At 39.9% G+C, this 25,549-nt stretch overlaps 1 protein-coding gene across 3 annotated transcripts in view; it reads right to left on the minus strand.

Annotated features, from left to right (window-relative positions):
- Positions 1-25,549, minus strand: part of RUNX1T1 (RUNX1 partner transcriptional co-repressor 1) — a 153,499-nt gene that overhangs the window by 50,896 nt on the left and 77,054 nt on the right. For all 3 annotated transcript variants that reach the window (XM_036337784.1, XM_036337782.1, XM_036337783.1), the window contains exons 2-5: positions 11,940-12,077; positions 9,082-9,323; positions 5,406-5,495; positions 596-777 (exon numbers count right to left, since the gene is read on the minus strand). In XM_036337784.1, the coding sequence (XP_036193677.1) occupies positions 596-777; positions 5,406-5,495; positions 9,082-9,323; positions 11,940-12,077 (652 nt within the window). The remainder of the gene's footprint in view (positions 1-595; positions 778-5,405; positions 5,496-9,081; positions 9,324-11,939; positions 12,078-25,549) is intronic.

The raw sequence follows: 25,549 nt of genomic DNA on the forward strand, positions 1-25,549 counted from the left end.
GAACCATCAGTGGCAGTTAGCACATTTGAATAGCATTCATCTTTACCTTTTACTTTATTTCATTTTTAAAGAATTTTTTATTTTTTTAATTTTAGAAAGAGAGGAAAGGAGAGGGAGAAAAGGGAGGGAGAGAGGGAGGAAGAGAGGAAAGGAGGGGGAGGGAGGGAGGGAGGGAAGGAGAGAGAGAGAGAGAGAGAGAGAGAGAGAGAGAGAGAGAGAGAGAGAGAGGTTTGTTGTTCCACTTATGTATGCATCCACTGGTTGATTCTTGTATGTGCCCTGACTGGGGATCAAACCACAACCTTGGCGTATTGGGACAATGTTCTCACCAACTGAGTGAGCTACCTGGCCAGGGCCTTCACCTTTGACTTTAATATTATAAGCAACAAAGATGAACCATCACAAAAGCTGACACAGGCCAGAGTCATCCCTCTGTAACATCCCAGGCCAGAGCGAGGTCCCCAGGAGGGACCCTTTAGCTTATGGCTGTTTGCAACAGGTGTAGGTGAGCAGTCAGCTTAGACATCCCACGCAGCAGGTCCTCATCCCACGGGTACCAGCCAAGGCCGGGCTAGCCCGCCGCGCTCCCCCTCACCTGTCTGGAGTCCGCCTCTTCCCGTTCTCGTTCACGTCGAGGAGCAGCTCGGAGGAGTCCACAGGGGAGGTGGTGCTGGCGTCCAGGAGCAGCTGCTCGTGCTGGGCGAGGTACTGGGCAGGGTTCTGCTTGGCCAGCCTCGCGCAGTGCAGGAGCTCGCGCTGCAGCAGGGGCAGGTTCGCCTGCGGGAGCGGGAGGGGATAAAGGCAATAGGTGTGATGTCCAGGCACAGGTCCCAGTGCTGGGCGACAGTGTCGGCTGCTCCCTGACGTGCACTGCCCCGAGCATGAGGTGCCTGACCTGTGTGAGCCACCTCACCCCTCCGGCTCCCAGGACCACGGGGAGCACCGGGATTGGCACTTATTTACTTTTAAGGTCCTTCAGATCTGAATCTAATATAATATTAAGCCCCCCAGGATATAAAGTTCTGGCTCCATCCATCAGCAATTTTTGTTTATTCCTCATGGAAGACACAGAGTATGTGAAATACATACACACTTCATTTTTGTATCTAGTAACTTGCCCAGGTAAAACAGGTTAATCCTATGAAACATCTCTGGTCGACTACTAACTTCTAATAATAATAATAATAATAATAATAATAGAGTTGAATGTAGAAATTATTTTTAGTAATTGTCAGATTCATATATTTAAGTAATGCCCAGAGTATGGTCAGATATCCCGGGTGGAATTCATGCACAAAGTAGCATATATGAGTGGTCTATGAAAATAATCTGCTTTCTTTATAGCGTCCTTATTCTAAAAATTGCATACAGTTTCATAGGAGAAATCCTGTGTGCCCATAACTTTTGCTCCTCATCGAGCCCAGCACTTGGAAAAAAGACTCTCTGAACATGTTTGTGGACACATAATTCGGGCGATCTCAAATGTAACGAAAGGGAAGGAGACGATTCCACACAGTAAAGCGTTCAAACGGAAATGGAATTTCACTCTAAAAAGTAAACATACTCTGACATTGTTGTGTTTTCTTCTCTCTCTCTCTTTTATTTTTATTCTTTTTTGGGGAGAGGCGGGGGGACAGTGAGAATAGGTGGCAGAGTGAAGAACAACAACACTTACCTCTCCAAATTCAAGGGGAGACCCATAACCTAAATCTCTTTGCAACCCAGGATCTTATTTGTAGGAACAAGATGCCATGGATATTAGTTAGCCCGTCGGGTTGAAAAGCATTTCTGAATACAGGAGGTGCCAGCGGCCTTCCTCTATGGGCTCTCGGGTCTACACTATCAGGGACAGGCACCAGGGCTGGACTTGAAACACCATCCATTATCTGAGGTATGAACCAAGGATCCATCTCCTAAGAATACCAAAGCATGTTTCTGCACAAGGTATAAAATACTAGGATATTTGCTAAAGATAAGCACATACCACATGCTGTAGCTAAAAATAAACCATTTGCAGTTAATCTAGAGCAGCGGTTCTCAACCTGTGGGTCGCGACCCCTTTGGGGGTCAAACGACCCTTTCACCGGGGTCGCCTAAGACCATCGGAAAACACATATATAATTACATATTGTTTTTGTGAATAATCACTATGCTTTCATTATGTTCAACTTGTAACAATGAAATTGGGGGTCACCACAACATGAGGAACTGTATTAAAGGGTCGCGGCATTAGGAAGGTTGAGAGCCACTGGTCTAGAGGGTCATGTGGGTAATAAATACATTTTCAAAATATTTTTAAACTCTGTTTCCTCCTTAGTGAAGGTAGCTCTCAGACACTGTGTGCCATCCATACATAATAAAACAGCAATTCCCCCTGAACACTTAAAAAGTTTTAAGAATCATTCTGAAGCCTATGGATAAGATTTTAAAAGTTGTCCAAAACAATATATTGCAAACCTCTCTAGTCCTGGTTGTTTCAAAGGATTCCAAAGATTAAAAAAAAAAAAAAAAGATTTAATAAAGGAAGAGACAAAATAAAACAAAAAACCACCAAGTATCTCCAGTACTCCATTAACAAAGCATGAGATTCAGAATTAAGCTGGCTGGGAGCGGGGGGGGGGGGGGGTGGGACGGGGGGGGGGGAGATCAACACTGTCCCATGACCTTCTTCATATTATCTTCAGCATTTCTATCAAGAGGAGGCACCTGGGATATATCATAAACCCCACCTCCCACGTACACTGCAACAAGACTGTGGCCACGCTGTGTGAAGCAGATTCGGCTGGGACCACAGCGCCAGGCTCTCTCAGATTCCTTCTGTGCGGCCTGCCAGCAACATTTAAGCAGGCAGGCAGACCGAGTCCCGCCAGCTCAGAGAGACGAGTTCCTGAATGATAATCAGGAGGGCTGACCCCCAGGCTGGACAGCTCGTGTGCAGATGTGTTTTGGCAATGCATTCCCGGGCCCCGATCCAGAAACAGCCTTAAGATAGTCAGTACAAAAGTTGATTTTTGAAGACACACAAAATAGTAAAACCCTGAAGACAAGTTATAAAATGCACATCTCTTGGGCTGTTAGAGAGACTAACTTCTTAGTTGCAGACTCAAATCTATTTTTGCAAAGGAGACTGTTCGAGGGTGGATGTGGTTAAAGCATACCTATAGTTTTTAACTGGTGTCTACAGGGGAAGAGGCTTATAAGAAAAGAAGCTGTATCTAGGACTGTTTTCACTAAAGACTTTTCTTTAATCTATATTTTGGTGGGATCCCTAACTTCATGTTTTAATACAACCCCTGTCACACAACTGAGTGATTAATAGTAAACACGCATGCCTCCAGTTTCCAATTTAAATGTATGGATGGCACAAGACAAGAGGCTTTCACGTGGCGCTCAGCTTAATTTAGTGGTTCCATAAACATCTTCTTTCAATTTAAAAAATATGGTAATACAAAGCAATTCTGTTTGCTCTAATTCTGGTGCCAGATTAGGTAATTAGAATGGTGTCTAATATCTTTCCAGTAAATGTTTCTCCATAAATGCAAAATGGAATCGAGGGTCTGAGGGTTACATTAGCTTAATGAAAACAAGACTTTAATGCATATTGTTAGAGCAATGTTTGAATGCACTTATTAAGGCCCGAGTTCCCACAACCATATGGTTTTTGTCATTAATGTCTCCTTTGAGAAAAAGCACTAAAATTAGAAAAAAAAAAGTTTTATCTTTGATTCCAATGATCCCAACTAAATGATATGGTAACCATATGGTGTGCAGCAGTGATAGAAGAACATGGAAGTGTCCTTGTATGCTTTTAAAATAATTTTTGGCTGCCAACTTGACCCTGAAAGGAGCCCCCCCCCCCTTTTTTCTCTCCTTTTCTTTCCTTAGTTTCTTGCAAGCAAAGAAACCAGTGGTATTTGCACAGGAAATGGAATTCATATGATGAAATCTTTACAGAAAGCAACTCTCTTAGAAAAACCGAAGATTCTAGACTCAACTGACATGTTCAAAAAACAATTTGCTTTTGAGAATACATGATTGTAGTAGAAGCCATTTTGGAGGGAAATACCGATACATCATCCCTGTAACCTTATGTACACAATATAGAAAATAATGAAAAGAACATAATGGAAATCTGGGTTTCCATATAAAAAGATATAATTTAATGATTTGTAAATATTCTCAGAACAGAACTATCTCATTTCACTTCAATAAGAATAACAGCAGGAAAGACATATCATCCAGAAAGTTCTGAATTTGGGCTCAGTTCTGACAGCTTTTCTAGGTTTTTGGGTAGTTACTTGAACCTTATGTGTCTGATTTAAAAAAAAAAAAAAAAAAAGATGGAACTTCACAGCAAAGGGGAAGGCGAATGAGTCTTTCTCATTTAATCAATCTGCAAAGCCCACGGTTAGGATAAAAATGGGTTTGTTCCTCTACATCAGCGGTTCTCAACCTGTGGGTCGCGACCCCTTTGGCGGTTGAACCACCCTTTCACAGGGGTCGCCTAAGACCATCCTGCATATCAGATATTTACATGACGATTCATAACAGTAGCAACATTACAGTTATGAAGTAGCAACGAAAATAATTTCATGGTTGGGTCACAACATGAGGAACTGTATTTAAAGGGCTAGAAGGTTGAGAACCACTGCTCTCCATGGTATTCACTAACAACCCACTATGCCCAAGCGGTGGGCATAATTTGCTTTCCTATCAAAATTTTATTTTTCTATCAAAACTGTCAATTCTTTTAGTATCAATCAGTGAAGTAACTGCCTGCTGTCCCGGATAAACATGTTCCTTCTTTCTCTTGCGAACTCTTTTTGTGTGTTTTTTGCAGTTGCTTTACTGGAGAGGCAGTAGTTGGAGAAAGTGAAGACCAGGAAACTGAGGAATAAATACTGTTTCTAAATCACACCTCAAACGACTCAGACCAACATACCCTGCATCTGCCACTTACTCCCAGTTTCCTCACTGACAAAGCGGGTGAAGGCCTGCTCTTTCTATTGCATTAGGTTGTTGCAAAAATAAATCAGACGGATTTTTAAGACTCTGAAAAACTAAAAAGGAAGAACCAATCTTACATTCATTCTAAAGACAAGCAAAATGTAAAATGTAACTCAAAGGACCAAAACAAACAAACAAATAAACAAACAAAACCTTTATTCAAAGAGATTTCTCAATTCTTCTCCCAACTTAACTATTCAAAACACTCTGAATTATCCTTTTAAGACTGCTTCAGAAATGATCAGAAAACCATATGTATTCCGATCGTTTTCACCCAGTAAACTAAGTGAAAGCACCCTTAAATGTCTGACCACCCTCCACTCCTAAAGAGAAACACTATTGTGACCTAGCAACAACATGCTCTGAAATACTTTCCAGACAAGTGAGCTGTACAATACCTTCAAGAACGGGATGACGAAAGGTCGCAGTGGGAAGTTAGTAGCTTCTTGCAGTTTGGAATGAAATTCTTCAATTGTCAAAGTAGAGTTCTGTGGAAGAAAATATGTCCTATAAACACATTTGTCTCTTGGTAGACAGTAAAAACAATGAGATTGCTAAATTACCAATACGGTTAAAACACTGTAATAACCAGCAGACACACATACAGGAAGCAGTATTTTCAATATACTACCGTTGACTTTGTAAAAAAAATACTGCATATTATAATTCACTGTATCACTCACCTTTTAAAATAACATCTGAAAATGAAAGACCATAAATGTGGTACTTTGAGAATAATGTGCATACTTTTGTCAGAGAATTTTGTCTCTAAAATCATGAAGAACCTTTTAATATTACCCTTTATGGAAAACTCTTTATTTAAAAGCACAACTGATCGCAGAGTGGGCCAAAGGCAAGTGTCAGAATCTCAATTCACCCCACAGGCCATGTCTGTATTTCTGCTGGTGGAAATATTCTTCTCCCGTCCTTCCATCCTCCCATTCTTCCTATGTCTACCAAAGCAGCCTTGCTCAGAATGCACAGCTATGTTGGGTGGTGTGCTGCACTATGGAAGCCAAAGAAAAAGTTTGGGCCTTCTCCGATTCACTGAGTCTTATAGAGGGTGAAAACATTCCCCAGTTATCAAAGACATTTCATTTAGCATAGAGGCAAGGTTTATGGCTCAACCCAAAAGAGACTACAAAATGACTCTACTCACTCTAACCTATGCCATGTAAACAAGCCCCCAATACTCAGGGTTTGTATCCTGCAATGAGTGATTTGACAGACAACAACCTATTGGAAAGGTGTAGAGTAAATTAACTATATTTGGTTCATTTTCCTTAGTCCCTAGGCAGAATCGCAACTGTAAACTGTAGTCTGAACTTCAAGCCTTCGATTATCCTCATGCCTGACAAAATTGGGGTATTTGTGACCTAACAGCTTTAGAATATTGTTCCCCACTTTTTGGTGCAGTTCCTTTTCCTTTTATGATAAAATATGGGGTACCAAGTTCTAAGCTTTTTATACCCCCACATTCAAAACATATTAACATGAAACTATGTATGAATAACACTAGCTTTCTATCTATAATAATAGAGGTTAAGGAGCCCTTTTTTAAATCTTTTATTTTGCCTCTTTATTTTCAGTTAGTAATTTTTTAAACATTTTTAATGAATTAAATATATTGGGGTGATATTAGTTAATGAGATTATATAGGTTCAAGTATACATTTTCATGATGTAAGATCTGTACACTGCATTGTGTGCCCAATAGCCAAAGTCAAATCATCTCCCATTACTATATATTTGGCCCCCTTTACCTTTCACTACCCCTTCTCCCCATTTTGTTTCTATGGCTCATTTTCCCAAAAGCCATTTTGGTTATGTTTCACACATTAAAACAGTTACTAATATTTTTTCTTAACTGTCGAAGTAACAGCATAATGAGATTCATTATGATTTACTATCTGAGTGCAAGTCATAGGCCTATCACAATGTATATTTTACTTCTGCAAACCTCAGTTTCCCCACATATAAAATGTGTATAAAAATCACTACTTCAAAGGATGGTCCCAAGATTTAAATAAAACGGCTTGTGTTCAATGCCTAAAACAAAATGCATCATCTAGTCATTCGCTCATTTGACAAATGTTCACTGCCTGCCTCTCATGTACAAAGCACTATTAATTAATGCTTCCCCCTCACTTATCTCCATAAGGCTTTCAGATAAATAAAACATATCTTCAAAGTATGCCACTTAAGATGTAGAAAAATCTACTGACGGCTACCAACTTTTTGATACATTTAAAGTTATGGAAACCGCTGTTAAAGACATATCCAATTTATAAAGCAGTTGCCAGAAGAAATGTCTACTAGTAACAACACATTTACCGTTTTCTTAATTCAATCACTGTTTTGAATTTACTTTGTGGTTCTTCCGTCTAATTTATTTAGGTGTTGAAAAGCCTATTATGCAAAACGTGAGAATGAATGAAAAGGAAAAGATAAGTGAGTGACAGAAGTAACTGCAGGAGGCTGACATTCTTCTGTCAAATTCACCTTCCTGTCCTGAGGAGGACAAGGTGAAGCTGATGGATTGTGGGGAATGTGCAAGCTGTTGTTCTTAGAGTGCAGAGGAGAGGGAGACTACACTGAAAAGTTCCACATACTTTAAAAAAAAAAGAAAAAAAACGTTGAATTGCAACATCTCTGGCAATGTGAGAGGCCGTGATTTGAAGCATGTCTACTGCCTTAGACTCTCAGCCAGACTTTTCATTTGGGAACTTCTTTGACAAAACACAACTGGTATGTCTTTGCCCTTGGTAAATCCACGCAATAAAAATAAACTATCTATTTCAAGAAAAAGGAAACTGCTGCCGATCTTCTGAATCTCAGTTCCACAATTAGCCTGGATACTGAAAGAACTGACGTTGTGACTCATAACTTCTCCATGATTCCGGCTGCTATGGGAAAATCACCTTCCTAAATGGAAACCCTCCATGTGTATATGAAATCATGGAAATGCAAAAGTGATCTAGGACTCTAAAAAAAGGATGTCTGTTCTCATGTCTAGAGTGATAATGTACAGAATATACTATAATGTTCCTTAGTCAACACTCCTATTCTCAAACGAATCATTTAAGTAATTCTACCTATACCAAAAAAAATTTTTATTCAAAAACCAATTAATGGTTGTAGGAGTTGAGGGGAGATAAATGTGGGGCGTTCTTGTTTTATGGGGACATAGGTTCAGTCTGGGGTGATGAAAAAGTTCTGGAGATGAATGGTGCTGATGGTTACACAACAGTGAATGTGCTTAATGCCACCAAACTGCATGTATACTTAGAAATCCTTAAAATGGTAAATTTTATATATCTTACCACAATAAGCAATTCTTAATGTGATTAGCCCTAAAAATGAAAACACATACAAGGATAATGTTATTTGTTATAAATTCTAGTTCATCATCTAGGCCAATGGTCGGCAAACTGCGGCTCAGCAAACCGCAGCTCGCGAGCCACATGCGGCTCTTTGGCCCCTGGAGTGTGGCTCTTCCACAAAATACCGGCTCTTCCACAAAATACCGACTTCTGCGCATGGGTCACGAAGTTTCAATTGCACTGAACGTGCGCTCCCACACGTGGTCTTTTGTGGAAGAGCCGCACTGAAGGGGCCAAAGAGCCGCATGTGGCTCGCGAGCCGCGGTTTGCCAACCACGGATCTAGGCGAATAAAAGTCCCCTAAAGCAATGAAGTTAAAAAGAGCACTGAATTACGTGAAGTGAATCATTCACGTACCCAAAACATTTTGTCACTGTTGAAAAGCGCTAGCCATGCGAGGAGGATATACTTATGGAATTTTAGACACACTACACATTTATGGCCAAGACAGCAATAACTATGCATATAGCCATATCTTCATTAGTCAAGTAGTAATAGAAACCATGGTGGCGGTGGGGGGTCAACACGCAATGCAGAATTTAAAACCTTGTTATAGAATGATCAGACTTGGACCCATCTCTAGCAGTAAAAGCGACTAGAATAAAATACCCGTGAGAAAGGAGACTGTATTTTTCACCCCCCCACGCATTCTCCCTTACCCCAGAAAATTGGGCCGGTTTCTGTTTGCTTACCACCAGTCCTAGGACGAGGGTGCGGACTCTCTCTCCTATCTCTGGTGAAATGTCATTGCCAAACTGCTGCAGGGTAGTAAGGAACCGTTTCAGTTTACTGAGTTGCCTGGCGCCACAGGCTGGGGGCAGCTGTTGATTAGCCAGAGAAGAAGAGGAAGAAGAGGAAGGCCCATTGCTAAAGCCATTGGGCGGCGAGGGGGCACCATTCAAGGCTGTGGGTGAATGGCTTGTGCCATTAGTTACTGTCAAGAGCACAAAATCAGAGAGAAAAGGTAAACGTATAGAGAAATGCACAAGAAAATTACAACCAAGTTTCCTTCCCTTTAAGTCTAGTGAATTTTTTTTAAAAAAAACTGCTAGATACAATATTATATTCATTTCAGGTGTAGAACCCAGTGATCAGACATTATATAACTTACAAAATGATCACCCCCAGTAAAACTAGTGCCCATCTGACACCATACAAAGTTACTGCAATATTACTGACTACATCCCTTACATTGTAATTGAAAAAATTTTAAAAGAAATTATTTAAAGTTAAAAATAAATACAACCGGCGTGGCTCAGTGGTTGAGCATCGAGCTATGAACCAGGAGGTCACAGTTCGATTCCCCGTCAGGGCACTGCCCAGCCCCAGTAGGGGGCGTGCAAGAGGCAGCTGATCAATGATTCTCATCACTGATGTTTCTCTCTCTCCCTCTCCCTTCCTCTCTGAAATCAATAAAAATGTTAAAAACAAACAAAAAGACTGTCGGAGCTTTTTTGTAAAATGCTTTGACTTTACAGGCTCACACCGGTTCAGGTATTCTATAATTAAATGGGTCTACTCCTCACACTGCACGAGGGTTTTCTGCACAGAAGCTGATTATAAATGGAGTCGGCTGTAGCACAGAGACAGCCCTGCCGCCAATGTGCGCATATGCCAACCACCTGAAATGTTTCCAACACAGAGCAAACAACACTTGGATGTCAGCCTTTGGTCACCAGCTTACATCAGTGTAGCAGGACTATTTCTTTCTCAGCTGCTCCCCTCCTAGAGAAAGTGTACATTTGGTGGAGACTAAATTTATCACGGGAGATTTTTAATCATGTTTTATACACACAAGCTGACAGCTATGTTTATAAAATTTGGACTTTCAAGCTTTAACCTTACAACCACCCAATGAGAAGGCTATTTTCTTCCCCTCATATTTCTTAACCCCTTCTTTAGGGAAAAGCCAAAATAGATATGATAACTATAAGGGAGTTATTTTTCAAGAAATTCAAAAGGTACATATCTATCCCATTAATAATAGTTGGCGGTAATCCGGTAAATTCATTTCTGATTATATTTAGTTGAACATCAAGATGATAATCGATAACTTGGAGACTAGAAAGATTTGCACATTTCTCCCTGAGGAAAATGTTGATTTTACGTTAAGTCAATTAATTTGACAAACTGATTTTTCCCAAACACATTTTTAAATATAATTTTGATAAACTATTCCCAACAATAGTTTGAAGATATTTTAAGTACTCTATTATTCTTTAAAAAAATAAAAAAAAAAGGTCTCTTGTCCTACATGAGTACCAAAGCAACCTGTCAAGAAATGACAGCTCACTAGGACTTCTCACGGGAGACATATGCCTATCACTATGGTTTTGGATAACAACAAAACAAATACAAGATGACAGGGTTACAACTTGGCACTGCTGCGGCCTCCTGCTCCTTACACGTTTGGAAAGGCCTTTCAAATGGCACTGCAACTCTGCATACACAGTCTGGGCTGTGTGTTTTGTCCATCCTTGTCAATCCCATGAACCTATTCTTGCCTGTTATTTTTTATGCATGTAGATTTAATGGCACATCATCTATACGTACTATTATCTGCAGTAGATAGCTTTTTTTTTTCTTTGCTTTTTTTTCACAAATCCTTGACAACAATTTTAACCAAGACTTTGAGACAGATGAAAACAAAGCTACCTGCTATCCCTACTACAATATACAGGAAAGAAAGGAAAGTTGAGATTCTGTCAGAATATTCCATCCTTTCCTGCATGACACAGAAAGCAGTACTCTCCACTGATTCAGAACAGGGGACCTGAGCCAAGATGGAATATAGTCTGACAGTTTCATGCACAGTGGACAGAGCATCAGTCTGCGGACTGAAGGGTCCCGGGTTCGATTCCAGTGAAGGGCACATGCCTGGGTTGCAGGCTCAATCCCCAATGTGGGGCGTGCCGGAGACAGCTGATCAATGATTCTCTCTCATCATTGATGTTTCTTGCTCTCTCCCTCTCCCTTCCTCTCTGAAATTAATAAAACTATGTTTAAAAAATAAATAAGCCTGACAGTTTCAGGACAAGAAAGATGTTCCTTATTTCAGAAAGATTTCTGTATACAACTGTTGTATAGTCATTTTGTGTGTGTCTAAACATTACATTTTAAACATAAATCCTAAAAATGTTAGATTTTAAAATGATTTGTAAATAATAGAAGAAAACAGTATTAGAAGATCAGATGTAACCTGAATTATTACATGTTCCAAGTCAAAATGAACAGACTACAGTAAGAAGCTCCACATTAAGTCAAATTAAAAGTTACAGTGGTAACATCTCGAGTTATAGACCAAACGTAGTGTTCTTCACTCGCGGAGATGTTAGTAAAATACATTTCTGAAGCAAGCACAAAAGACAGGCAAATACTGCCATCCCTACAAATTATACCTATGATACAACGCATCTGTACTCGATACCTCCCTGGAAAATAAATGATTTTTGTTTTGCTTCATTTCTGCATAATTCATTGATGCAGGATCTTCTTTTAAGTTTTACTTGCAGAAAAACTTTCAAACTTTAAAACGAAAATGCCTACTCACACGTTGTTGGTGTAAATGAACTGGTTCTCGGGGCTCCTTGAGTTGTCGGGGGAGGTGGCATCGTGGGAGGAGTCAGCCTGGACGGAGTCTTCACATCCACAGGTGAGTCTGGCATCGTGGAGTGTTTCTCAGTCCGATCTGGAGGGTGCCACCGGGAACATGTTACTTTCTCAAGCACCTCAGTGTTCTAAGTGGGGGATTCACCGTTTTTACAAGCGAGTAAACACAAGAGACCCATCATCTTCTATCCATCAAACAAGGCTCATCTACTGACGTTGAAATCAGACTTTTATCATCCAGACCCCACTGACGTGGGTGGGTGCAGCACAGATGACAGGGCCTCGTTTGTAACTGGGTGACTTTACATACTATCGTTATTTCTAGGGTGGGCAAATGCTCCCTTGTTAGTGTTATAAACAAGAGCGCAACTTCACTCAAGGCAGGAGCCAACATTCGCAAGAGGTAAAAAATAGATGGGGAAGACAGCAATGAACCCCTCCGACCGCTTCGAAATAACACCCATATAAAGTTCTGTGATGTAGATGAAATACTGGTCGGAGCCAGCGATATTCATAACACCGCTCACCCCCTTTCCATACTGGGTTTCCCGGCCTGTTGGATGACACAGAGTATGTCTCCACCACACAGACCTCACATCAATGTCTTCTGCCCCGTTTGGAAAATCACCGCTCCCTCAATGGCACATGTCACACGACGTTACGCTGTTATTCACTTAGACTTTGTGAGTTTACGACCCACCACTTCAAAAACATGAGGCCAATATTTCAATTAACAATCTCAGGTAGAGTAAGAATAAAAAAGTCCCACATTGAGAATTAAAAAGAACTGAAGACCTTCCATATGTTTTTCCTGAGCAGGTGACAGACATGGAGAAGTTTTCTGATTACCCAATAATGAGCATTTGCTCGGGCCTGTTTTCTACTAAGTATACTCTTCTCTTGAAATGTTAAACTTTTCTTCCTCAGTCTAATCTCTTTATCAAATCTCCAGTAAAAAAAAAAAAAAAATATATATATATATAGAAGTTTCTGTTTGTTTCTTTAGATCCAATTTTCCTCAAACATGTGTAGAGATGTTCACACACACACACACACACACACATACACACACGTACACACACATACATACAAACATGTTTAATGCTTAAGGCACCCTTTTCAGCCTTAGATACAGATATTTCGCACTCTATGAGTTTTTGAAAAGTAAAATAACACAGACTATTGGTAAAGAACGGGTCTTTAAAAATATTATAACCATATGGGTACAAACTTAATGACTCAAAATAACTGAAAAGTCAATTACTAAAAGAAAATGAAAAGCCCAAATTACTACTCTGACGATTCTAAAACTACCTCCCCTTTATTCACAGCAGATTCCTAAGACTCGAGTTGCCATAGGACACAATATTTAAATGTTGAAATTATGTTAATGCCATGCTGGGGGAGGTGTAATAAAAGAAAGACCATCATCATCATCATCATCATCATCCTCCTCCTCCTCCTCTTCATCGTTCTCAGAAGAGCCCTCTGACAGAGGATCTACCTGGTTAGTAGTATCAGGGCCTCTGGTTGAGTAACGATGAATGTTGCTGTAGTGAATGAGTGCTCTGAGTGAGGTGATGGCAAAGACACCGGTGGAGAGCACTCCCACCTTTCTCTTACTGCTAAAAATAGCCTTCATGTTGCTTTTCCACATTATTTAAAAACCAGTATCAGTAACCCTAGCCGGTGGTGCTCAGTGGTTAGAGTGATGGCCTGTGCACCCCCCGGATGGTCGCAGGTCCCATTCTCAGTTAGGTTAAGGGCATGTACCTAGGTTACAGGTTTCCTACCTAGCCCCAGTCAGGGCACATGCGGGAGGCAACCAATTGATGTATCCCTCTCACATGGATGTTTCTCTCTTCTCTCTCTTCTCTCTCTCTCTCTCTCTCTCTCTCTCTCTCTCTCTCTCTCTCTCTCTCTCTTCTCTCTTCTCTCTCTCCCCCTCCCCCCTTCGCTCTTCCTCTACCTCCCTTTCACTCTCTAAAAATCAATAGAAAAAAACATCCTGAGGCGAGGATTCACAAACAAGCAAGAAAAGGCTCAGTAAATCAATTATTCTAGAACAATACAGAAGTTAGGCAGGTTTAGAACCACTTCTTTACTAGTTAAATTCATTACACAGCCTACTCACCTCAACCAACCTCAGCAACAGGGACTACACAGCTTCCTGCTTATGTTGCAGCTGAGGGAAAAGGTGCAGCAGCAAATACGAGTCACCCTAAATAAAGGCAACTATTCCTGTTATGCCCAGGAAGGGGGGATAAGGGGGGCCGGCCAGAGTCAGCTGGGAGATAACAGTGGGAACTGCTGGCCCATCTGGTTTTCATTCTGCTAACACTCACGCTGAACTGTTAGAGAAGCCAGGCCAGACACACAAGGGAAGCACAGCCGGAGAAAGGAGGAGCAGGAGGGGGGGGAGTGGGGGAGCGGGAATAATGAAAAAGTCAAGTAGTGAAAGGAAAGGAGAAGAAAGAGAGGGAAGACCCAAACAGGGAGGAAAGAGCCCAAAGAGGGAGAAACATGGACAGCCCTGGACAACTTCGTTTACCTCCAGAGCTAAAAGCCAAGCCTTAAGGACACACACCCCACCTTACTTAACTTGACCTGATTCTTGAGCAATGCCTACGCTTGAAAACATACCTTAAACCCATATTTTTTATTTTTTTAATAAGAAAAAAAGAGAAATAAACTACAAAGATGACAATGGGTTTCCTTTCCAAACTTTAGAGACTCTTTGTCATTCTGAATTCATCTGTCCAGTGTTGGGAAAAACTGATATGTCATAATTTTTATTTGAAAACGTTTTGATGATGTGTCTTGGTCCGTATTTGCAACATAACTCTCTCCAGGAGATCATCATTGTCATCAAAGGTAGGCAAATGATTTTAAATTCTTGAAATGCCATCCATATTTTAGGAACAATAACAAGCAAGCCAATGCATAGCAAATCGCCACAACTTCTAACGGGAACGTATGCATTCGAACCGGAATCCATGTGGAGCTCTAAGCATTTGACATGAGCCAAATTTCTGAGATGGTTCGCTTTACTCTGATCAAATGGAGTTCCAACCCAGAGGTCCTACAAACTTAGACAAAGTGGGAGCATATGGAACTCATTCCGGGCTGTTCGGTGCAATCAGGCCAGGATGGAGATAGATGGTGAAATAACCAGTCAGGCCTAACCCTTACACACACACAGAACTCTCTGGAGTCAAAAGATTTCAAATAAATTCAGAAAATGTGTTTCAAGTATGCTGAGTTCTGTTGCATTTGTTTTGAATTAAAAAAACATTCTGAAATATATATGCTTGTAATTTTTATAGCAAACAGTAAAAAAAAGCTGACTTAACCACAGAAGCATTTCACTCCATTTCAAATTAGAAGATATACTAAAACCAATATTGTTGTAATGTTTCGTGTGTAGTTTTGAAGTGCATGAAAGTATATTGTTCTTGTGCGTAATTTCTATTTTTGGTTGCTGTAGGAGAATGCTGACATTTATTGAAGGATTGTTTTCTACTAAGTATTTTCTTCTCTTGAAATTTTACACTTTTTTTCCCCTCAAGCTAATAATCTCTTTATCAAATGATAAAAGAAAAACAATTTCTATCAGATCGGCAAGTATGTATAATCAAAAGAACTGACTTCACTTTTACCTTAATGATTCACACCACTTCTAAACAAGATTTTCCATATGTGGTTATTTCAACCCATATGGCATCTATCCAACACATATGTACTAAAGATGGCCGATGCATAGAAGAAAGTGTGGCATATATAAATACATTACGGATACCATTTCAATGTCAGGGTCTTCTAGAAGTGGTATGTTTTCCATTTCCTTTTTTTTTTTTTTTTTTTTTAAGTAAAAGGGAAAAGGTATGTCATAATCTACCCTGACACTTATTTTACTTTTAGTTAGTTCAAATAGTTCCAGACATGTTTTTAAAGTATAAAGAATAGGCATTCTACATTTCCCTTGTTTACATACCACTCAAGAGATGATTAGTGTGAAAAGACAGAAAGTTCAGTATTGGTAGATTGTATATCTTTTTCCATCAGAGTTTGTTATGTCAATTAGGATATCTATGCCTCAGGGGTGTTATGGATTGAGGAACTTCTTGGTCAGCTAGTAGGTAGTCCAGAGTTAGTCCTATTGGAGTAAGTGTTAGTTAAGAAAGCTAGAAGGTATGCACTAAAGAGGATGAATCCCAAGTGGACCAAAACACTACTAAATGAAAAAGAGAAGACAATTAGGGGAGAAAAACACTGGGTGTAGAATTTCATTTTTATTTCTCCAGAAAATATGGTAAACATAGTTCTGACACTACAGTCATTTAGCGACTCCAGTGTTTGGGTGTGAGATATTCCAAGAGACTAATGGAGACCAGATGGTGGCCAGCCAGGCCCCACAATGATGCCATCTCATTTCCCTGAGAGCACTCCTGGTAATGTTCATTCCTGCTCAGAACCCTTCACAAAACAATGCCTGAGGATAAAAGGGAAGTGCTAACATTTTAAACATGGCAAAGTTATAAAGTGGGAGAATATCTGGCATAATAGGAGAATTGCTAGGTTTCAAGTGTAGACTCAACAATTAGTAGTGAGGCCTCAGGCAAGGTAGTTATCCTGAACCTCAATCCCTCATAAGAAGAATGGGAATACAGCCTGGCTGGAGTGGCTTCGGTGGCTGAGCATCATCCTGTGCACCCAAAGGTTGCTGGTTCGATTCCCGATTAGGACATACACAGATTACAGATTCAATTCCCAGTCAGGGCATGTACGAAATGTTACGGAAGGCAGCCGATTGATGTTCTCTCTCTCGTCCTCTAAACTAGTTCTCAGATAAGGATTAGCACGCGCGCGCGCGCGCACACACACACACACACACACACACACACACGAAAAAAGAAAGAATAGAAATACACCCCTCTCTACCTCTTCAAGAGGTAGTACAGTGTCCAACTTGTGTGAGCTTCATTCCCTTGTGTCTTCCTCTCTGTGATCCATTCACAGCTTTATTTCCAATGTCTTTCCCCTGACACTATGCTCCATTTGTATGCACCTTGGTATTCCCTGGTTTTTCTGCCTTTCTTTTCCATGCTGTTGCTTCTTTCATCTAAAAGGACCTGTCCTATCTTACGCATTCTTCATTACTACATCATTTTATAGCTTTCCCCAGTTTCCCGAGGCACCAACCACATCATGCTTTCTCTGACTATCCTTTAAAATTTACCAGAGTAGCCCAGCTGGCATGGCTCACTGGTTGAGCATCAACCTATGAACCAGGAGGTCACGGTTTGATTTCCCGTCAGGGCACACGCCCAGGTTGTAGACTCGATCCCCAGTGGGGCGTGCAGGAGGTAGCTGATCAGTGATTCTCTCTCATCATTGATGTTTCTATCTCTCTCTCCCTCTCCCTTCTCTTAGAAAAAGAAGAAAAAATAAAATTTACCACAGTAAATTTTACAACAATTACATATGTGTATTATAGACTCAAATAACCCAATCAGTAATAATAGTAGACACCTTGATGGCAATTTTTTTAAATGCCTCCTTAGGAAGCATCTAAAATAATTGTAATCATAAGCAGGATGGTCACGTTCCTAACTTTTACAAATCCATTGCTGGTATCATAGCCAGTTCAAAGATATTAACCTTAATTTCATGACAAAAGACAAATACACAACCATCAGCAGCATACAAATATATAATGAGAATGAAATGTGGGTAATAAGGGGAAAATACAGGAGACCTGCAATTCATTTCTACTCTGTGACTAACTTATTATGTAGTTTGAGGAAAGTATAAAAATGACCTGTTGTTACTTCATGTCTTATCATAGGTATTTTATGAAGGTTGTTACTTCTCAAACATAAATCTGATTTTATCTATTCCTTGTTTTAAAAGATTTGGGGAGTATCCCATTGTCCACAGAATAAAATATAAACTCTTCAGCTTAATTATGTACTAACACCATTGAGTTCCTACTCAACCGCCCTCTCTCCTCTTCCTGGACAACCCCAATTTTGTTCAGGCACACAATTTTTGGGGGCGGACCCTCCTCGTTTTACACTAATAAGGTTATCACATTTCTTTTGTCAGCAACAGGTTTCAGAGTTGGGTGTTGTACTCTGCTTCTGGACAGTGGCTCATGAGGGGGCATCTATGGAAGAGGGTCTAGGAAAGACTTCTTTGCTCTCTAACCCCAAGGAGGAAAGTTCCCTCTTCTTCTGATGTTGTACCTGTGAGTGATTCCTTCACTTCACTTCTCTGGAGTTTATTCTTCTTACATATAAAATTAAGCATCTTTTTGGCCTCAAGAATCTTAGAAAAGCTAATATTCTCGGGTTTTTTTTTTCTCCAGGTATAATAATCCCAAACACAAAGAAGACTACGCAGAGAACATATATCTGACAATAAAGTGACCACAAATAAAATTTTTTTGAGGTTGGCAACTATGAACCAGATTTCCCCTGTTCACATAAATGTCTAAGTCCACAATATATACTAGCATATAACTTTTTCATAAACATTAAAATTAGCATGTATACCTTGTTTTCAAATATATTTTCAATCCTCATTCCTAAATCTCCATCAGTGACTTAGCTATAAAATAACCATACCAAGGTTCAATGGTCCCTGTTCAGTTACCATCAAAACATTCACTTTCATAGCCCAGGTTCCCGAAAGAGTGGTCTACACTCACTTTCTCTGCTTCCTCGTTTCCTATTCCATCTTATACCTACTTGGAATGGAGACCCACAGAACTGCCTAGAAAGTTTCCCTCTCCATAATGGGACCTGCCATACTCTCTAGTCTCATAAATATCTTGGGAGCCACCATGTTCTTTCCTGAGCTTGCATCCAGGATATTAGCAACTGGCCCAGGCATAGCACACAGTCCAAAATGGGTGATTTCAGCCATTCCCTAAGACTCTGATATTCAGAATTGATAAAAACAAACAAACAAAAAACCACAATCCCACTCCAGAGGAAGAAGACTGCACTATTTATTGTCCTCCTCCATATCTAGAAAGTAGTCTTTAGTAAAAAGAATATCACTAACAGGCATAAACAAGCAGAGAGAAACGGCAAGAGATGATCTTGATAGCGTGAAGTCAAGGTCCTCATTTTACTGGATCCTACGGGCTGGGTGCATCATTCAAATTCCTGCAATTTGTATCTTCCAAGCCATCTACAGATCCTAGTCAACCAACCCTTCCTTTACCTGAAACCTAGTTTGAGGTGACTTTTCACTTGAAACCAAAGAATCCAGACTAAAACAACCCTGGACTATAGTAGCATCAAGGTATCCTAACCCAACTCTAGTTAAAATTCTTCTCAGTTATCTCTTCATTATTAATCCAAAAGTACTTGTATGCTTTATCTGGTATCTCTGTAGCATCTGACACTGTTCACTACTTCCTCCTTCTTAAAACATTATTGTACCCGGAATTCCCGTCATTCCAACACTCTCCTCGTTTTTCTCAGGCCTTTCTGGCTTCTCCTTCTCAGTCTCTTATCGGCACACCTTTCTTCACCTCTAGGATAACTTCTGATAACTATTTTCTCCCCATGTTATTTCATAGTTCTTTAAATTTTCATTTTATACCTTTTTTAAAAATATATTTTATTGATTTTTTACAGAGAGGAAAAGAGAGGGATAGAGAGTTAGAAACATCAATGACAGAAACATCGATCAGCTGCCTCCTGCACACCCCCTACTGGGGATGTGCCCGCAACCAAGGTACATGCCCTTGACCAGAATCAAACCTGGGACCTTTCAGTCCGCAGGCCAACGCTCTATCCACTGAGCCAAACCGATTAGGGCTCATTTTATACCTTCTTCTTAGTGACTTCATTTGTGCTGTGATGGTCACACCATGGCCATAATGTGGATAACTTTACCTATAAATATAGCCTGTAACACCTTTTCAAGTTCTAGACTCAAACATCCACCTGTTTTGTTAACTCCAGCTTCCAAAGCATTTAGAAGAGTACCCAAAATAGCAGGCATTTGATAAAGATTTGTTGAATGAATGAATGAATGAATGAATATATGAAGAAAGTAAACAAGGAAGAAAGCAAAGTTAGTTTCTATAAAACAGCTAGGTACATATTAGTGATTCTATAGTTATTAACTAGAGTGGGACAAAGGATTATATAAGGCATACTGGATAAATGCTAAAAGAACCACTCACAATGAGGTATCACCTCACACCAGTCATAATGACTATCGTGACTAAATCAACAAACAAGTGCTGGAGAGAATGGAGAAAAGGGAACCCTTATGCACTGTTGGGAGGAATGCAGATTTGTACAGTCACTGTGGAAAGCAGTATGGAATTACCTCAAAAATTAAAAAGGGAACTGCCTTTGACCCACTAACCCCACTTCTGGGAATTTATATGAAGAAACACAAAAGAATATATGCACCCCTATGTTCACTGCAGCGTTATTTACAATAACCAAGATTTGGAAGCAGCCCAAGTGTCCACCAGTAGATGAGTGGCTAAAACAGCTATGGTACCTTTACACAATGGAATACTATGTGGCCGTAAAAGGAAGAAAATGTTACCTTTTGTGAAAGCATGGATGGACCTGGAGGAAGTTAGCTAAGTGAAATAAGCCACTCAGAGAAAGACCAGTACCATGTGATTTCATTCATATGTGGAATTTAATGAACAACTGTAACTAACAAGCCAAACAGAGACATTCGTTTCTGAGAGAATAGGCAGAGAGCTCTGGCGAGAGGGGGTTTTGGAGAGGTAAAGGGATTGAGCAAAAAGGAGAAAAAACTCATGGGCATAGACAACAGTGTGGTAATTGCGGCGGGGGTGGGGGGAGAGAAGGGGAAAGAGGGTGGAGGTGAGAGAGGGTATTGGGGGGATAAATGGTGATGGAGGAAAAAAAATCATGATACCAAACCTCTCCATGTTTAGAATTGAAAACAGGATGTATGAAATAAAGAAAATTTAAAATATTGTTGAATTCAGACCGTTGGCCACTCTTGCCCACCAATAACCACAAATTTTAAACTCATAAAGTAATCTCAATATCTTGCCTACCAGAAATAAATAAATAAATAAATCACAACAAAGATGCAAACAAAAAACACAGCAGGAAGAATTCATTTTGAAAAAAAAAACATTTTAGCTAATGTCTTGAGAGTTTAACCTCATTAGTATTTTTTTATTAAAATAAGATACACTTTTTCATCTAACAGCCCGATGGGCATTTTGTGATAACACTAGAGGCCTGGTGCACGAGATTCTTGCAAGGGGCTCGGCTCTCTCAGCCCCTCACAGCCCGGCTTCATCCAGTCGCTCTGCTGTTCAGTCTAATTAGCATATTAGCTCTTTGTTATATAGGATAATTTTCAACTCTCTATCTCTGGTGTTTAAACATAGTAGGTCATAAAAGTTTGTTGCATTAATAAACCATTTTTGTTCAATTATCAAGATGTACATTCTACCCCCATTTACTATATACTATAATCATTAGATATAATGCAATCCCAATAGAAATATCAATCTAATGATCATCCATTTGCTAAGAATCAGTTATATTTCATACAGCACTTGAGATGTCATCTCTGAGTGTATGAAGAATTATAACGGGCAGAAAATCAAACCAAATATGGTTGGAAAACTCCAAAGAGCACCCATGACAAACAAAAATGTTGCTTGCCAGAGAGCTGTAAGCTCATTTCCAAAAACACAAACTTCTTGAAGCTATTTGTCAGATAAATTAACCACAAAAGTAATACATTTCTAAATACAAACAAAACCGTGCTCCATCAAGGTTCACCAGCACAGTAACTTGTTACTAACAATAACTTAGGATTAGGATATATCCAAAATCATCCTTATAACAGCACTACTACTACTTCCTTAAAAAGCAAAGTGGTAGGATTTTTAGAAGATGGAAAACACTACCATAGAAGTCCACTATGATTGTAAATGCCTACATTCCTTGAGTAACAGTAAAAAAAAAAAAAAAAAAAAAAAAAAAAAAAAAAAAAAAAAAGTGGGAACCTTGTTTCTCGAATTTAATTCGTTCCAGAAGGCTGTTCGAAAACCAAATCATTTTTTCCCATTAGAAACAATGTAAATTGAATTAATCTGTTCCAGATCCCCAAATGATTCCTGTTTTGTTTTTAAATATATTTTATTGATTTTTACAGAGAGGAAGGGAGAGGGATAGAGAGCCAGAAACATCAATGAGAGAGAAACATCGATCAGCTGCCTCCTGCACACGCACTACTGGGGATGTGCCCGCAACCAAGGAACATGCCCTTGACCGGAATCAAACCCAGGACCCTTCAGTCCGCAGGCCGACGCTCTATCCACTGAGCCAAACCGGGTAGGGCATGATTCCCTGTTTTAATCTTTTCATATATAATACATGTCTAATGTACTGTCTAATCTATAAATAAACATTTTAAAAACAAAAAAGGACAATGAAATGTAAATTTGACAAAAAGGAAAGGAAATGTATAATAAAAAAATGAAAATTTAATAATAATAAGCAGCAACAAAAGCAAAAGACACACAAAAATATTCACAGTACAATATCCTGAGATTTTAACAGTGGTAAACTGACTCATACTCACACATTCTCTCCTTTGTTTGTCGCCTGAGAAACTTGTGACTGACCAAATAGCTATCATCATGAAAGGGTTGTCAGGTTGAGAAGCGAATTGTTTGAGATGGGAGACAATTTAGAATCGAGGTTTGACCGTATTGGGGATCATATTTAAGTGCCTTTCCCTTCTCAAAAGCACTGGCCAGAATACCTCAAGCAAGTTACTGAAGCCTTATAAACCATTTCACATATTCTTATCTAAATCTTCTTTCTCTGAAAAACAATAACTTACTTTTACAAACTTAGACTTGCAAGAAAACACTAGACCTTGTCCTGGTAGATAATATCTTCTCTCTACTTGAGCTGACTATATGCAAAATTATGAAGTCAGGCCCAGCCGGTGTGCCTCAGTGGTTGAGCGTCAACCTATGAACCAGGAGGTCACGTTTCAATTCCTGGACAGGGCACATGCCCAGGTTGTGGTCTCGATCCCCAGTAGGGGGCATGCAGGAGGCAGCCGATCAATAATTCTCTCTCATCATTGGTGTTTCTCTTTCTCTCTCTCTCCCCCTTCATCTCTGAAATAAATAAAAATATTAAAGAAAAAATGGTGAACTGTGTTAAAAAAAAAAAGAATATATATATATATATATATATATATATAGCCAGAAAAATGTATCTTCAGTGTGCCCCTGTTCTCCTTTGTTAGTACCTCCCTCTATTCTTCTCACCCCCAAGAAATCTGGAACTCTTATCCTGCCTCTTAGCTAAAGATTAAATTTTGACACCCACCTGGTCCCAAGGTCAGAAGCTTCAGATCTGTCCCAGAAGTCTACTTCTGGACTAAAGTTGCAGTAATAATTTAAAATAATTCATATAAAGATGGTGACTAATAATGGTGGCCACACCCACACACACTTTTCCTCATGGGCTAATGAATCAGAATTATCTGAGTTGAGGGGAGGAGAAGGGTATAGGAAATGCACAGAGAAATAACCACCCAATGATGAAGGGAATATATATTCCCTTCTGCCCCACTCTGAATACATTACTAGGTGTCAATAACAGCTGCACTTCCAGGTAATAACCCTTTAACAAACATAGTCCCTCTCTGCCTTAACTTGAAAAATGATCAGGTATAGGTCTAATACAGGGCCTTCAGGAATCAAGGAAGTTCAGTGGAAAAGACAACAGTTCCGGGCAGTTATCTACTCATAGATATCATCCAATGCCTGTGGAGTGTCTATTTATGAATTAGATAAATGTCAGGAAAAAATAACTATTTTCCTTGCCCCCTCTCTAAGTGCTCAGCTCATTTTCACCGTTTCTGTTTGAACATCAACATCACCTCCTCGGAGCAGCAAGCCTTCCCTAGTCATCCAATGAAAAGCAGGTTTTCCCTCCCCTTTGCTTGCTTCCTTCCCCCAACACTTGGAAAACGAAAAACTCTCTTTCATCCCTCTCCTTGGAGTTAGGGGGCTCCCACCCAGAGCATGGCTGCATCCCAACCCCAGCACAGTGTCTGGCACAGAAGTTCCTGAAAAGATCTGTTGAAACAAATAAAGACGATGAGATTCTAACTTTCAACAGGGCAACGATAAAATGTGAGCTGGTTATAACATCAGTCAGGGAAGAAACAGGGAGGTGTCATGAGCCAGAAAACACAAAGGGAGGTTCATCACCATGAGTTCATCCTGAGGTCAAGGTGAGATGTGTGGTGTAAGAAAGCAAAGAAGAAAAGCGTAAGGAGACAGAGAAAATGGAGAAGAATTTCCACACGGAATGAGCCTGAGGACCTCCAGCCTTAGGGCCCAGATGTGAGGCAAGAAAGTCATCAAAGTCGGGCCACCAGCAGCATGGCAGCAGGAGAAAACCTCCAGGTCTCTTCCCTCCAAGTCACAGGTTGGGCAGCTATAATCCAACAAAGGACTTGCTCACCACACAAACATGGATTAAAAAACAAAACCCAAATATTTGCTGCCTTTACAAAACCCATCTCAGCTGCAAAGACAAACATAGACTCAAAGTGAGGGGGTGGAAGATGATACGCCAAGCAAATGGCATCCAGAGAAAGCAGGTGGAGCCATTCTTTTTTAATCCTCACCAGAAGATATGTCTTTTTTATTGATTGGAGAGAGAGAAGGGGAGGGAGGAAGAGAGAAAGAGAAAGACATCAACATGAGAGAGAAACATGGACTGGTTGCATCCTGCATGCACCCCAACCAGAGATCGAACCCACATTCTAGATATGTGCCCTGAGTGGGAATCGAATCTGCACTCTTTGGGTGCATGGGACAATGTTCCAACCAACTGAGCCACCCAGCTGGGCCAGGTCTAGCCATTCTTATATCAAACAAAATAGATTTCAAGATAAAAAATGGTATCAAGAAACAATGGTGGATACTTTATAATGATAAAGCAGACACATATCAAGAGGATAACACTTACTTATATATATATGCACCCAACCCAGGAGTTCAAATTATATAAAGTAATTAATAACAGTAGACACTGACAAAAGTACAATTACTGTGGAGGACTTACATAACCCATTGACAGCAATGGGTAGGCCATCCAAATAGAAAAGTATCCGTCCTGAATGACACGTAAGCCTAAATGGGCATAATTGATATTTAAAGAGCTTCCAACCCCTTAACAGCAGAACACACATTCTTCTCTAGAGAACGTGGGACATTCTTATGGATAGACCATATGTTAGGTCACAAAACTGGTCTCAAAAATTTTTAAGAAGATTCAGATCATACCAAGCATATTATCTGACCACACACTTTGAAAATAGAAATTACTACAAAAACAAAGCTGGGAAAACCACAAATATGTGGAGTTTAAACAACATGCGACTGAATAGTGACTAGGTCAAAGAAGAGATAAAAAGATGCATAGAGATGAATGAGAATAACAATTCAACATATCAAAAAATTGTGGCTGCAGCAAAAGT

Source organism: Myotis myotis, unplaced genomic scaffold, assembly GCF_014108235.1.
Source record: "Myotis myotis isolate mMyoMyo1 unplaced genomic scaffold, mMyoMyo1.p scaffold_m19_p_16, whole genome shotgun sequence".
Classification (NCBI taxonomy): domain Eukaryota; kingdom Metazoa; phylum Chordata; class Mammalia; order Chiroptera; family Vespertilionidae; genus Myotis; species Myotis myotis.